Here is a 16,545-nt window from a genome sequence, read left to right on the forward strand (position 1 = left end):
TGGTCCTAGGCCCTATTGTCTGGGAGCTATTGAACATTGAAAGCGTTAGCCGGCTGCATTTTTTTCCGGTCGGCGGCTTAATGTCAGGGTTGGAAATATTCGTGTAAAATCGCGCGGGGTGGTAGCGCCCGAAACATTGGCTCTGCTTCTCGGGGCCGCTGTCTGTGAACACTCTAGCAGTGGTTTGATGGTACTAGGCCCAGCAAAACATTCGATATTTTTATAATTCAGGTTTAATCATTACATATTATTATCTGAAAATACAGAAAAATTAAAGGAAAAACAATCCTAACAGAATTAATAAGGAAACTCAATCCATCATTGTTTACAGTAATGAAAGGAAATAAGTACACTGCAGTGATCATTCTGCATTCTTCATTCTTCTCCCTATCAGCTGCATTTGCCCACAAAAATTTGCATATTGGAAATCTTGGGAAAATGAATGAAAGCAATTGTAAAAACTAGTAGAATGCACATTTAAGTGGAGGAGTTTGCCATTGGCTTCTTTTAAAAAAGATGCAGATACAGGAGATAGAATTATTACTTCAAAAACATTTTACCCTGCCATCTTTTGGCATTATTACTCTCAATGTTATATTAATGTTTTAATAATCAAAAGTACATTAACACACCTTGAACATTTGCAATATAAATGTATTAAAATGTAAAAAAAAATCACATTTAGACAGCAAGTGCTTAACCTGAACCTGCTAAAAGATCATACTCTTATGTACAGGGGTTAGGCTGTACTGAGGTTATATATATATAATATTGGGCACAGCTGAAATTGCACTGGTAAGGCATTGGTCAAGGAAGGTTGCAAGTGTGTCGATGAGTGTGTGTGTGTGTGATTGGGTGAGAGTGTGTTTGTGTGCGTGAATTTGTGAATGTGTGTGCATACATGCGTACGTTTGTGGGAGTGACTGTGGATGTGAACGTGTGTGTATGTGTGTGAGTGCATGAGTATGTGTGTGCCCGGATTGTGTGTGTGTATGGGTAAGAGAATGTGTGTGTGTGTGTGTGTGTGCGCGCGTGTGCACGCATGTATGTGTGTGTGCATGTGTGAGAGTATGATTGAGTGCATGAGTATGTGTGTGTGTACACACGGGGGCGTGTGTGTATGGGTAAGAGAAAGTGTGTGTGCATGCGTTTGTGTGAATGTGTGTGTGATTGTTTATTTGAGTGTGTGTGCGTGCAAGAGAATGAGTTTGTGCGTGCGTTTGCAAATGTGTGTGTCTGTATACTCTATGTGAGTGTGTGAGTGAGAGAAAAAGTGTGTGTGTATGAGCGCGTGTATGTGTGCATGCGCGTGTGTGCGTGTGCGTGAGATTGTGTGTGTCCGTGTGTAGGTGTGTGTGAGTGACTGGGTGTGAGAGAGTGTGCGTGCATAGGTCTGTGAGTGCGTGTGCATGAGTAAACATGAGTGTATGTATTTGTGAGTGCGTGTGCACGACTGAGAGAGAAAGGGTGTGTGAGAGAGTATGTGTGTGTGATGGAGTGTATGTGTGAGAGAGAGGGTGTGTGTGTGACTGGTTGTGCGAGAGTGTGTGTAGATGTGTGAGTGCATGTGTGTGAGTCTAGGTGCATATGAGTGTGTATATATATATGTGTGAGTGTGTGATTGAGTGTGTGTGTATGTGTATATGAGTGTGTGTGTGTGTGTGTATGTGTGTGTGTGCGAGTGTGTGTGTGTGTGTGTGTGTGTGTGTGTGTGTGAGTGTGTGTGTGTGTGTGTGTGAGTGTGTGTATGTGTACATGAGAGTGTGTATATATACATATATATGTGTGTGTGTGTGTGTGCATGCGTTGGAGAGTGTATGCTCACATGTGTGTGTGTGTGTGTATGTGTGTGTGTCTCTACTCCAGTTAGCAGAGGGACACTGAGGAGTGTGTGTGTTGACACATGTTTGTGTCTCTGCATGTGTGTGTGTGCGTGAGTGCATGAGTTTGTGTGTGTGTGCGTGCATTTGTGTGAATGTGTGTGGATGTGAGTGTGTGTGTGTGAGAGAGAGGGTGTGTGTGTGTGAGTGACAGAGAGAGAGAGAGAGAGAGAGAGAGAGAGTGTGTGCATACGATTATGAGCGTGTGTATGTATGCATGCATGCGTGTGCGCGTGAGAGTGCACTGGTGAATGTGTGTGTGTTTATACATGTGTGTGCATGCGTATGGGAATGTGAATGTGTGTGTGTTTATACATGTGTGTGCATGCGTATGGGAATGTGAATGTGTGTTGACACGTGTTTGTTTCTCTGCACGCATGTATGTGTGCGTGCGTGAGTGCATGAGTTTGTGTGTGTGTGTGTGTGTGCGTTTGTGTGAATGTGTGTGGATGTGAGTGTGTGGGTGTGAGAGAGAGGGTGTGTGTGTGTGTGAGTGACAGAGTATGAGGGAGAGAGAGAGAGAGAGAGAGAGAGAGTGTGCATACGATTATGAGCGTGTGTACGTATGCATGCATGCGTGTGCGCGTGAGAGTGCACTGGTGAATGTGTGTGTTTGTGTGTGCGAGAGATTGTGTGTGTTCATGTGTGTAGGTGTGTGTGTGCATGTGTGTGATTGGGTGTGTGAGTGATTGGGTGTGAGAGGGTGTGTATGTGTGTGTAAGAGTGTGAGTGTGTGTGCACGAGTGTGTGCGTGCGTAGGTGTGTGAGTGCGTGTGCATGAGTGTACATCAGTGTGTGTATTTGTGAGTGCGTGTGCATGAGTGTGAGAAAGCAAGGGTGTGTGTGAGAGTGTGTGTGGATGTGTGTATGTGGGTGTATGTGTCTATGTGTATCTGAGTGTGTGTGTGTATGTGTATATGAGTGTGTGAGGAGTGTGTGTGTGAGTGGGTATATGAATGTGGTGTATGTGTGTGTACATGAGTGTATGTATTTGTGTGTGCGTGCATGTGTGCGAGTGTGTATGCGCACGTGTGTGTGTGTCTATGCGTGTGTGTGCACGTGCATGTTTGTGTGTGCGCGCACGTGCATGTGTGTGTGTGTATGCGTGTGTGTGCACATGCATATTTGTGTGTGCGCGCACATGCGTGTGTGTGTGTGTGTGTATGCGTGTGTGTGCGTGCACGTGCGTGTGTGTGTCTCTACTCCAGTTGGCAGAGGGACACTGAGGAGTTCCACACATAAAATCCAGCACAGAGGGGTGTGTGTTGAGTGAAGTGTGTGTGGAATCTGTGCAGGAGGGTCAGTGTGTCAGAGTCAGAGACGCTGTAGAAGGACAGAGTGCCGGCCGGACGGTCCACACACACTCCTACCCTGTACACACACACTCCTCTACCATCATCATCATCATCATCACACACTCCTGCTCTGCGGTAGGGGGAGGGGGGGGCAGGTATGTCTGTTTGGTTCTTATTGTGCCAGACAGAGTAACTGAGTTTATCAGAGTCACCGTGCTTAAAGCACCGCAGACTCCAGGAGTTTTTATTCCCTCCAAACCTACAGTCAGAACCCCATCCTTTCCTGCTGATTCCTTTATCTGTCACTGCTATATCAACCCTCCCCCTCTCAGACACACTGAACTCAGCCTCCCAGTAACAGCGCTCACACACACTCTCTCTGCACACAACCTGGGTCCAGTACTCAAATCTCTCTGGATGATCAGGATATGGCTGCAATCTCGTCGGTGTGTGTGTCACCCTCCTGTTCCCCTCAGACAGAGACAGCTTTCTGTGCGCTGTGTTTGGATCCAGTGTGAGCTGACAGCCGTCTGCACACCAGAGACATTAATGAGATTAATTATCACTATTAATATTCACCTTATTATGTGTGTGAGAGAGAAAGGACTGTCATAGTACCTCTGTGTGTGTGTTTGTGTACATGTGTGTTTCTGTTTGTGTGTTTGTGTGTAAGAGAGAAGTCTCTCTCACACACACACACACACACACACAGCAGAGTGTGTATCTATGCAAAGTGTTCTGTGTCGATACAGACTCACATTTCCTGGGTCCTGGTTTGGTCCTGTTCTCTCCTCCATGGTCCACACTGTAAGAACAGCAGAACAGAATTCTGAATTTTAACCATCCTTTATTTCCACTCTTAACACACCAATGACATCACATATATAAAAACAAAGGCACAATAAAACACAAAACCACGATCATATGAAAAAACACAAATCTGTCAGAAAGGAAACTTATTCCATTCACTCACCCTGTTCCATGTGCAAAAATAGCTCCCCTCCCTCCACTGAACATAAAACACCCTTATAACACACACACTCTGAAACACACTCAGGTTCTCCATTGCTTTGTAATACTGAAACTCCACCATCACTGTGTCCCTGATCAAACCCCTAACTACAACAACCACATCTTATTTACTGCAGTGATCCCGTGCAGCACCCTCCACAGGAGATCCCCAACTCTCTTGAGTAACGCTGGTTTGTACAGTGCCCTCCATGCCCCCCCCCCCCCCAACTCCTTTTGTGTGTGTGTGTGTGAGGTGCACTATGGAAACTCTCTGTACTTACAGCAGTGTGAGTGTGTCCAGTTTAGCAGCAGACAGCGCTCTCACTCCTGAGTCTCCTGGGTGATTGTATCTCAGGTCCAGCTCTCTCAGGTGTGAGGGGTTTGAACACAGAGCTGAAGCCAGAGAATCACAGCCTCTCTGTGTGACTCTACAGCCTGACAGCCTGCAGGGAGGACACACACACGTACACACATAATATAAACTAACAGGGCTGTGTGTTCAACACTAGCAGTGTGTTACACACTTACATGCATTAATATAAACTAACAGGGCTGTGTGTGTCAAACACATAGCAGTGTGTTACACACCTTACACACATTAATATAAACTAACAGGGCTGTGTGTGTCAAACATAGCAGTGTGTTACACACCTTACACACATTAATATAAACTAACAGGGCTGTGTGTGTCAAACACATAGCAGTGTGTTACACACCTTACACATTAATATAAACTAACAGGGCTGTGTGTGTCAAACACAAAGCAGTGTGTTACACACCTTACAGACACTAATATAAACTAACAGGGCTGTGTGTGTCAAACACATAGCAGTGTGTTACACACCTTACACACATTAATATAAACTAACAGGCTGTGTGTGTCAACACATAGCAGTGTGTTACACACCTTACACACATTAATATAAACAACAGGGCTGTGTGTGTCAAACGACATAGCAGTGTGTTACACACCTTACACACATTAATATAAACCAGGGCTGGTGTGTCAAACACATAGCAGTGTGTTACACACCTTACACACATTAATATAAACTAACAGGGCTGTGTGTGTCAAACACATAGCAGTGTGTTACACACCTTGCACACATTAATATAAACTAACAGGGCTGTGTGTGTCAAACACATAGCAGTGTGTTACACACCTTACACACATTAATATAAACTAACAGGGCTGTGTGTGTCAAACACATAGCAGTGTGTTACACACCTTACACACATTAATATAAACTAACGGCTGTGTGTAAAACACATAGCAGTGTATAACACCTACACACATTCATATAACTAACAGGGCTGTGTGTGTCAAAACATAGCAGTGTGTTACACACCTTACCAAGATAGTATAAACTAACAGGGCTGTGTGTAAACATAGGGTGTGTTACACACTACACACATTAAATACAACTAACAGGCTGTGTTGTCAAACAAATAGCAGTGTGTTACACACCTTACAACATTATATAACTAACAGGGCTGTGTTGTCATAAACACATAGCAGTGTGTTACACACTTACACACTTATATAAACTAACAGGGCTGTGTGTTTGTTCACACCACACATCAGTTTACAGTGTGTGTCAACAATCAGCAGGCGTTACACCTAACCATATTCTACTGACTCCAGATCAACCTACAAAATAAAACTAAGGGCTGTGTGTGTCAACACATAGCAGTGTGTTACACACTACAACATTATATAAACTAACAGGGCTGTGTGGTAAACCATAGCAGGTGTTACACACCTACACACATAATATAAACTAACAGGGCTGTGTGTGTCAAACACATAGCAGTGTGTTACACACCTTACACACATTATATAAACTAACAGGGCTGGGTGCAAACACATAGCAGTGGTCACACTACACACATTAAATAAACTAACAGGTGTTGGTCAAACTAGAGTGATAACAGGGCTGTGGAATTAACCATGACTATTTAAGAAAATGACCAGTTAAACTAAATTTGAACAGATTCAATGAAATTTCATAATTTTGAAGAATGTATGAATAGAAATGATTTGACGCTTCTCAAAAATATGTTTTTTCCAACTGATGTCAGATTTAAAATGTGTTTCTACCAAGAGGAAGAACAGGAAAATGTTGCTTTATTTCTGTGAAGAAAAATAACTCTCTTGTCTATTTTAACATTAAAAACATTAGTAATATCAGTGCCATATTTTGTCATTATTAACATTAGTGATGTATTGTGTCACATTGGAACCCTTTTTGATTGAAGGGGTTTGTGTTTGTACTCACCCCAGTCTCTGCAGTTTACAATGTGGGTCCTCCAGTCCAGCAGAGAGTGCTCTCACTCCTGAATCCTGCAGCTCATTGTCTCTGAGCTCCAGATCTCTCAGCTCTGAGTGAGGAGAGTGCAGGACTGAGGCCAGAACATCACAGCAGCCCTCTGTGAGATTACACCAACCCAGCCTGTGAAGAGACCACACACACACACACACAACACACATACACACACACACACACAGACACACACACATACACACACCACACATATAACACACATACGTATACACAAACACACACACACAATTGAAATTCACTGCTAATTGTCACACTGTGCACCTTGGCAGCAGATAAATGTGGAATTTCCTATTTGTACAGTACCTGCATTCCTGGGATGTACACAGTACACACAAAAACAGGAAGAGTTTATATTAATTACGTTCATAAAGCATTCTGACTAATCCACAAAGAAAAAGGTTATCACTTGGCTCAATTAACAAAAAATAACTAAAAATAAGGAGCCAATTCAACTCAAGGTTGGGGGCTTCCTGCAAGGATTTCATTAACAAAACTGTTCCATGTTGCGATGATATCACATGGGACACAACATGATTGCAAACATATTTCATTTGCAAACACAAGAAACAGCACTAGTATGATCACTATGGTGTACTTTACCTCACCTTCAGTCTACAAACATCTTTATATTTTAAAAACATTCAATCTTCATCTAATATTGTAACCAAGGCGGCAAATGAAATACACTGCAGCGCCATCTACTGGCTGCAGAGAAACACCACAACTGATTATTGCCATTGACTGGTACTACAGGTATATGGAGGACCAAAAATTTTAAAATAATAAATAAATAAATGACTCAATAAATGAATTAATGTATAAATAAATACAAAAGCAAGAAAATGTAAAAAAATAAATGAATGTACACAGAAATAAATTAATAGACAAAATCTGACAAATGGGTATTTGCATTTATTTCCATATTTATTTCTTGATTCATTCATTTCTGTGGATGTTCATTTCCATATGTATTTATTGCTTGATTCATTTATTTCTGTATATATTTATTTCCTTATTTATGTTTTGATTAATTTATGTCTGTATATATATATATTTCTGTATTTCTGTATTTTTTCATCCATATGTTAATGAGGGGGGGCTGTCAATGAAAATATGTCATAGTGTCACAATATTTCCATTGGTTGATCGATACCAGATTACATAGATTCACTGTACATGCCTTGCTTCAACACTGGTTGCTTTTTACCACATTTACGTTAGTAGGGCAGAGCAGGGCAAAACGTAACACAGACTTAATTTTTTTGGTTAGGTAGTGCAGCTTGAGTGACGTATTTCAGGATAAACACTCAGAATGACCCTTGCTTTCTCTACAACGAAAGGTAGGGGATTTTGATAAACATTTTGGGAGATATTGCCAAATAAAAGTTTGTTTTGGTGATATGTAAGCACATTTTTTTACCAGAAGTATTTTCTGGGTGCTGTAATGTGTGTGCATATCAAAGGATCCAAATGTATGTAATCGTAAACAGTCTTTTCGTGACTAACAGATTGCATATTTTTGATAGAGCAATCAGCTCCACCTGCAGGATTAAGACATGCACGAAGACTGACAGAGCAAGGGAATGTAACAGGATCGAAAAGGGAAGACATTCAACGGGAACTGCAGAATAATTCTGGGATAACTTCAGAAGGGAAAAGAACCACATAGTTTATGATAAACTTTACTTTGGAGCATAAAGAACTGTGGCATACATACAGTATGGCTGCACTCAAATCTCCTGAACAAGCTACCTCACTACCTCACTGACGTCTTACATTGGTTGGCATATCCTGTTTCGTAATGCCTAGGGCTCCACCTAGTGGATAACCTGACTACACTACAAATGTACAGTATGGTGATAAGTTTTCATCAGTTGGCAATAAGCTATGAAAAACATTTAAATGTAATCAATAGATAGATTACAAACAGTGTTTGTATCCTGTATTGAGTTACCTTACTTTGTGTGAACCTTTAAAGGTATTAAAACTTAGGTTAGCTCGCCATGTCAGTTTTTGAATGGCATGTCCCAGAAATTTCATTATGGTATGAAATCATAATTAGGATGCAGGTGTGAATGGTTTGTATTAAAATGATTAATCTAGTTTTAGTTATATTTTCAGAATTGAGCCAAATAGGGAAACTGTTGTTTCCTGTACAGGCAAGAGATAGCCAGAGGTTTGAGACTGGCTGACCTAGCTGAAAATGCTAGTCCTCATTATGTGCTCTTTTGTGTGGATGCCTTGATAGTTTGTTCCAGGTAGCTGCATCACAGAGATTGACCCTGTAGTGTTCAGCCATTTGGAGGAAGTGGCTCTTCGCCTGAATGTTTCACTCCATAATTCAGATTACGCCAGATCAATTGGATGCCCTTCTCACATACTGCCTGAGGAAGCACTGGAGAGTTATTTATTAGTTGGTTTGTCTGTTCATCATGTTGCAGCACAATTAATTAACAATGAATCCCTTGCATGTCCACTTCCCATGAGTTCTCAATAGGATGCTTAGCAGGGTGATCTACACTAGATCATTTAAACTTAATCCAGTTATGCAAAGCAAGTTTTATCCATCTATGCCTCAGTGGTATTTCTCCCATCTCATTAGTAATGCATTAATTGGTGTTGTTCTGAGTGCCCCACAGCATATCCTCAAAGCTCTTGCCTGTTTAACATATGATGCCAAGAAGGGAATTGGGGTGCAGTCCACCAGGGGGCAGCATCGGCCCTACAGACGGGTATAGCTGCAGCTGTGGTTCATTGCAATCACATCAGCTGTGGCCCATTACCTAATCATGGGCTCTATAAAAGGCCTAGCTTCCAGGCCTAGGGGAGGGTGCTTTTAGATGGTGTTTGGGAGCTGGGCTATGGACAGTATGGTGGGTTGGTGCCAGTTTTGTTTGGAGCAGCTAAAGGTGCATATAATAACCCTGTACTCTATATCGCAGTGAGGAGTCTCCTTGTGTTTCTGCTATATAATGACCCTGTGCTCTATATAGCAGTGAGGAGTCTCCTTGTGTTCCTGCTATATAATGACCCTGTGCTCTATATAGCAGTGAGGAGTCTCCTTGTGTTCCTGCTATATAATGACCCTGTGCTCTATATAGCAGTGAGGAGTCTCCTTGTGTTTCTGCTATATAATGACCCTGTGCTCTATATAGCAGTGAGGAGTCTCCTTGTCTCGCGATATACTGCCGTTAATCTAACCAATGTAAACGTACAAAATATGTTGTCGCGAGAATTCTTGTCATCATCAAAATTCCGTCTAAAACAAACATGTCGTCAAGCAGAAAATTCGAGAGTGGGGGGCAAAAAAGAGCAAGAAAACAACAACAAAAAGCAAGAAACAAAGAAGTTCTCAGTAAAATACTGAAGCTTACTTCTTTCTTCAAAACATTGACGGATGATTACTTAACAGCAACAGACGCAGGCTCCGACATCAACAACAATCCCTTCCCTGACACATGCCCTGACGCTGACGATGATGTCAACCCGGCCGCCTTCTCCGGAAACTATACCGCCGTCACCAGGCAGAGATGGCACAGCCACGACATCAACCCTGTTAGCATCGAGTACGCCTTCTCTGGAACCCGGCTCCGGAGACACTGATAACATCAGCACTGTCAGTGCTGCTGACGAAACTACTCCGCTAGCAGGTGCAGGCGCCACGGTCGGGAGGAAAGATGCAACATGTGGAGCCACATCCACTGATGTAGCTTGTTGGGGACCCGTTACCGAAAACTTGCGTAGCTATTGGGTGAGCAAAGGAATAAAAGCATCCTTGTCATGTCAAAATAAAGACATAGCATTCACAGCATCAGAACGATCGTATAAAAATCAGAACAGACAATTGAGTAAGACCTTGTTTTCGCATAATCTGCGTAATGGGGAGAGTGTTACGCGTGAGTGGCTAGTTCATTTTCCAACAACCGGTAATGTATATTGCTTTTTTTTCGGCTTTTCGGCGGGACACCATCTGCCTTTTCTCAATCCGGGTTTTCTGATTGGAAACATGCTTCTTGTTGGACTGAAGAGCATGAGTCAAGCCAGTCTCATCGAAATGCAATGCTCATCTGGTTCGCTCGCACACAGGTGAACGGAATTGACAACGAACTTAAGGAGCGCTGCGAAGAGGAGGGGAAGTATTGGCGTGAGGTCCTAAAACGAATTGTCTCCGTTATACAGTTCTTGTCAGAACGAGGTCTCGCATTCCGAGGAGGCGATGAAGTTCTCGGTTCCCCTAACAATGGCAACTATTTGGGAATACTTGAGCTACTCAGCAAGTTCGACCCCTTTCTTGCCGAACATTTAAAGAAATATGGAAACCAGGGGAGTGGGTCTACTTCCTATTTATCCAGCACTACATGTGATGTATTCATTGCAATTATGGGACAGCGAGTTCGAGCTGAAATTATTCTAATGGTGCAGAAAGCGAAGTACTTCTCTCTTGTTGTTGATTCAACCCCAGATTTAACCCATATTGATCAGCTAACATTCGTGATAAGATATGTCTCTCAGGAAGGTCAAGTCTTCGAGTGTTTTTTAAAATTCCTGCCCATATACAGTCATACCGGTGAGTCTCTTTTTCAGTCCGTTACAGACGTGCTAAATGACATGAATATTGATATAAATAATTGTAGGGGACAATGTTTTGATAATGCATCCAACACATCAGGTGTGTACAAAGGACTGAGGGCCCGTATTCTAGAAGTAAATCCTTTGGCTGAGTGGATACCTTGTGCAGCCCACTCACTCAATTTAGTCGGAGTGAACAGTGTAGATTGCTGCTCTGAAACAACCACATTTTTCAGATCTGTTCACTCTTCAATTTTTTCTCGGGATCACCCCGCCGATGGAAGGTTATGATGGATGGACTTGAGCCCAATGTTAACAAACGCATAGAGACTTTAAAGGGACTGTCGGACACGAGATGGGCCGCTCACGCCCAGGCCACCAAAGCTCTCTGTGTAAACTATAAAAATATATTGAATTCGCTAATAAACATATCAGATGATGATTCTCAGAATGCTCTCACGCGTGACGAGGCGCGCTCTCTGGCTAACAAAATGAACCGATTAGAGACAGCTTTCTTGTGTATGTTGTGGAACAAAGTATTACAAAGAATTCAGACAACGAGTACTATCCTCCAGAAGGTAGATGTGGATCTCGTTACGGCTGTGGATATGCTGCGATCACTGTCAGATTTCGTGGCAGGTTTACGCGACCAGTTTGGAGACCTGGAGACGCAGGCCAAGGAAATGGGAGGAACACAGGAATACAGGTCTGTGGTAACTCGGCAGGCGAAGAGAAAACGGAGAGCAGATGATTCCAGTGCACCTGACCACATTCTAACTGGAGCTGAGAAGTTTCGTGTCAAGGTATTTTTAGTCATAATTGACAAACTAACAAGTGCTTTGTAAGCAAGACATAAGTCCTACACAGAGACTTGCGACTATTTTGGCTTTTTAACCCATCTCAAGAGCCTGTCTGTGTCTGAAATACGCGAAGCGAGCCGCAATCTTCAGAAAAAATACAGCACCGATTTACAGGATGTTTTCGAGGATGAGCTTGTTCAGTTCATTAAATTCTGTGACACAACAACTGACGATCTGTCACCAAGAAACCTGATGGTCTTACTGAGAGAGAAACAACTCCAAAGTGCTTTCCCAAACGTGGACATTGCACTCCGAATATATCTCACTCTTTCTATTTCAAATGCCACCAGAGAAAGATCATTTTCCAAGTTGGGCATTATTAAGAACAGACTGACGGCATCCATTGAGGAAAATAGACTGAACGGGTTGACCATTCTGTCCATTGAGCATGATCTGCTGCGCCAGCTGGATTTTAAGGATTTAATTAAGGATTTTGCATCAAAGAAAAGCAGGAAAAAGGCCTTTTAATGACATCACTGGTGAGTCAGATTTTTTTTTAATATGCTAGTTTAAGTCTTGAATATTATTTTAATTTATAAACAAAAATGACTACGATATTCTATTCAGCGATGCCCATATGTATTTCTCATACAAATAGAATTAGAATGTTGTTTTTTTTTTTTTTGTTTGCCGTGTGATAAAACTGCTCGAATTTTGATTATCCTGCCGTTGTGTGTTTGCAGTATGACTATAATTGGCGTTCTTTTGTATGGCGTTCGTGTGTATTTTCCCATGGCCTCTTTGCACTGGCTTATTATTGCGTTGTCTTGTGTTGCGTATCTTTGCGTGCGTCGCCGCGGCGGGGGGGCCTCTGAGCTGCGTAGCCCAGGGCCTCAACATGGGTAAACGCGGCCCTGATAATCTCTCATTTTATGCTCAATATCTTCAGAAACACCACAAGCCTGTAGCACACACAGGTGTGTAAAGTGAAGGAGTACAACGTATCTTCATCACAAGGTCAGCGTATGAAAGAGAGTGGGGTATAAGTATGGATTTCATTAGAGTTCATAGGTAGTGAATAATGGGGATGGATGAAGACTGCAATATATGACAGAAGTGAATCCAGAAATGGGCAGAAACCTGGCAAATGAAACTCAATAAAGCTAAATGTAAAGTTCTACACGTGGGAAATAATAACACAAGGCTAGATTACTTTATGGGAGGAACAACATTGGAATGTGCTCAATTTTGGGAGTAATAGTTGATCAAATCCTTTCAGGTTCTAGGAACTGTGCTGTTACAGTAAAAAAGCCAACAGGATGCTGGGATAGTAGTGAGTATAAATCAAGGCTCCGGAGTGCGACCATTTTGGTTGAACATGCGACCAAAGATCTGTCAAGTGCGACTGAACATTTTCATTAGTCACACCGGTGGACCTGACATTTAGCAGGTCTGTCTATGTGTGTGTTATTTTTTTCCCCCACCCGCATTCTGTGAAGACCCGCCCCTACTCTGCCTCTGATTGGCTCTGACCCTGATATTCTTCTTCGCTGAATGCGGGTGGGGAAAAAAATAAGGCATGTGTGTATTAGTGATGTGCGGATCGCAGTTATATCCGCGGGCACCACGGTTAATCTGCGGATCGGGTGGGCCGAGTCATAAAAATTAACATTCTGATTAATAGCGGATGGGTTGCGGGTGGGTGAAATAATACATCATTAATGAGGAAAATATTAATTACATTCTCTAAAATGTGAACATATTTTAAGCTTCATTTTTCGTCAGGCGCGAATTAGCAGACTAGACTCTCGTTGCACCAATTGCGAAATCCATTTGTCTTAAGTAGTGTGGAAGTTAGGGTTTTCTTCATTCTTTTAATGTTTTTACATTTCTTCTTATTAAAGATTGTACTGATCAAGAATATATTTAAATGTATGTGATTATGGGATGACCTCTGAAGAACAATAGGTATTCTGTGTTATGTCTATTTGTAACTAAGGAAAGATAGTGGTCTCCTTGTACACTGATGCATACTAGCTACCTAGAGAATCTTTGAACCCCAGTTGCAGGAGGGAAAATTGTAAACATTTACTTAGTGGAATTTTAGTAACTTCTGTTGGGAAACAGTCTTGTGTAGAAGACCTTTGAGTTGTAAGAGAAGAGAAAGGATACTGATCTAGAAAGAACTGATTTGCTATATCTAGTAAATGTATAGATTATATTCTATTAAAATGAATTAATGAAAATCAAAGTAATCACGGCAACAGTAATGATATAAACATAGTTTGTTACAACATGGTGGTGTGTATATGAGTCAATATTTCAGTTGGATTACAGCATGTAGTGAATGCATGTAAAGTGCATGTACTTTGAAACTGGAAGATGGAACAATTGTTAACCATGAGGACAAATACTTGTTATTCAAGTCATGCATATACATTTCTCTGTAAGTGTGTGTAGTGAAATATCTGTCATTGATTAAAATGGAAGATTATATAATAGTTATTGTTAAACTAACTTATGAAACATATGTTTGACCTAGGCTGGGATTGGTTATTTTAAAGGGAAGATGCATCAGGTTGTATAAAAAGGATGTAAAAACATAATGCGAAGAAGCTCTCTATGTATCTTTATGGTACTAGAGACCTCCCGTAGGCCTACGTACATGAAAAGGATTATGGTAAATGGTAAATGGACTGCACTAACAAAACGGGCAAGGGGGGCGGCATTCTGGAGCCGCATGCTGCACTGCAAACAAGTGATCACACAAGCAATTATTTACAATTGATGCCTCTCATTCGCCAGAGCAGTTAGAGGTTAGGGGTTAGGTGTCTTGCTCAAGGACACTTCGACATGCCCAGGGTGGGTTTTGAACCGGCAACCCTCCGACTGCCAGACAATCGGTCTTACCTCCTGAGCTATATCGCCCTATATAGCTATATTGATTAAAGAGAATAAAAAGGTTATTAGAAGAAATCATAATTTCTAGTCTTTATTCTTTCATCACCGACTCACACACCGAACCTAAGAAGGGGTGTTCCTCCACAGTAGCAATGGAGGCAAAAAAGATCTGAGAGAAAATTAAAAAAGGAGAATTAAAAAAAGGAAGGGCAGAAAAGTTCCGTGTGGGAAAGATTTAGTGAAGGACGAGTCAAGTGCTGGGTATGTCATATGCAACAGCTGCGAAATAATGAGAAATAGCGGTAATGTGTGATCGGGTGCGGGTCTCTAAATCGGAGAAAATAATTTGTTCGGGTGGGTGGCGGGTGGATGATTGCGTACATGTGGATTCGGATGACGTCAGAGCCGATCCGCGCATCACTAGTGTGTATGTGTGAAACCGCGCCCTGTACTCCTCCGGGAGCAGCGCACACTTTTATTTGAGTTATTTGAGTTTGATTTATTTATTTGAGTTTGTCAAGCACTTTAAACATCAGCACTTTTTAAGTTTATTTTTTAAACAATTGAGGTTATTGCGATTTCTTGTTGTGCTGTGATTTACATAAAGAAAAAACATTTATCTGCACCTTTATTCCTGTTTACAATCATTTACATAATGTGCTAAGAAATTACCAATGTGTATGGGAACTGACAAAAAAGGTAACACTTAAAATGTATTATTACGGTGACAAAAGGCGCAGTGAAAAATTTTGGGTCTAACTAAATTATGTGCTGGTGCACCTAAATGAAAAAGTTAGGTGCACCAATGCAGCCAATGTAAAAAGTTAGTCTGTAGCCCTGTAAATCCAAGGAAGTTATACTTATTTTATACAATACCTCTGTCAGACCACACTTACAGAATTGTGTGCAGTTCTGGGGACTGTACTACAAGAAAGATATAGAGGATCTGGAAAAGGTTGAAAGAAAGGAAACCAAATTGGTTCCTGGTATGAAAGATAAGTTTTGAGGAAAGACTTCAGATGCTTAACTTCTTCATGCTTAGTAAAAGTAGACTCAGGGTTATTTGATTGAGTCTAAAATTCATAAAAAGAGATCAACAAAGTGAACTACAAGAGATTCTTCAGGTTCAGCTCTCTGTTCAACCCTATATTTCACTGCACAGATCCATAATCACTAATTCTATTTAATTAAGGTCACACAGTACACAGCACTACTCACCCCAGTCTCTGTAGTTTACAGTTTGGACTCATCAGTCCAGCACAGAGCAGCTTCACTCCTGAATCTCCCAGGTTATTGTAGCTGAGGTCCAGTCTCTGTAGTTTACAGTTTGGACTCATCAGTCCAGCACAGAGCAGCTTCACTCCTGAATCTCCCAGGTTATTGTAGCTGAGGTCCAGATCTCTCAGGGGTATGTTTGATGACTGAACAGCAGAGGCCACAATTTCACAGGACTTCTCTGTGAGGTCACAGCTGTTCAGTCTGCAAAGAAGAGTTTATACATTATTATGATTAAATAGTGCAATATACTGTAAAATCTGATATGTGCATGTAACAGTAATCGCGAGTGATGAAGAGTGATATTGAGGATTTTCAGTTTGTGATGCTCTGAGGAAGTTCTTTGTTACACTCTCCAACTGCAGCACTTTGGGCCTGAGAATTAGACGTCCTGTTGGACAGAACTCTGACAGTTCTACAGAAGAAATTCTTACCCAAATGGCCCCCTTTCTTCTGACATTTGGCACAG

At 41.7% G+C, this 16,545-nt stretch overlaps 1 protein-coding gene across 1 annotated transcript; it reads right to left on the reverse strand.

The window, feature by feature from the left end:
- Positions 1 to 215: 215 nt before the first annotated feature.
- LOC135246222 (NACHT, LRR and PYD domains-containing protein 12-like) lies at positions 216 to 16,280 on the reverse strand (the record flags this gene model as incomplete). The annotated part of the gene is made up of 6 exons (XM_064319738.1): positions 216 to 2,921; positions 3,064 to 3,705; positions 3,934 to 3,980; positions 4,468 to 4,629; positions 6,466 to 6,639; positions 16,020 to 16,280. Coding segments are annotated over 5 exons (1,270 nt in total), but the record flags the coding sequence as incomplete, so codon positions are not given.
- Positions 16,281 to 16,545: the final 265 nt, after the last annotated feature.

The sequence above is a fragment of the Anguilla rostrata genome, unplaced genomic scaffold (genome assembly GCF_018555375.3).
Source record: "Anguilla rostrata isolate EN2019 unplaced genomic scaffold, ASM1855537v3 scaf0068, whole genome shotgun sequence".
In the NCBI taxonomy this organism is placed as follows: domain Eukaryota; kingdom Metazoa; phylum Chordata; class Actinopteri; order Anguilliformes; family Anguillidae; genus Anguilla; species Anguilla rostrata.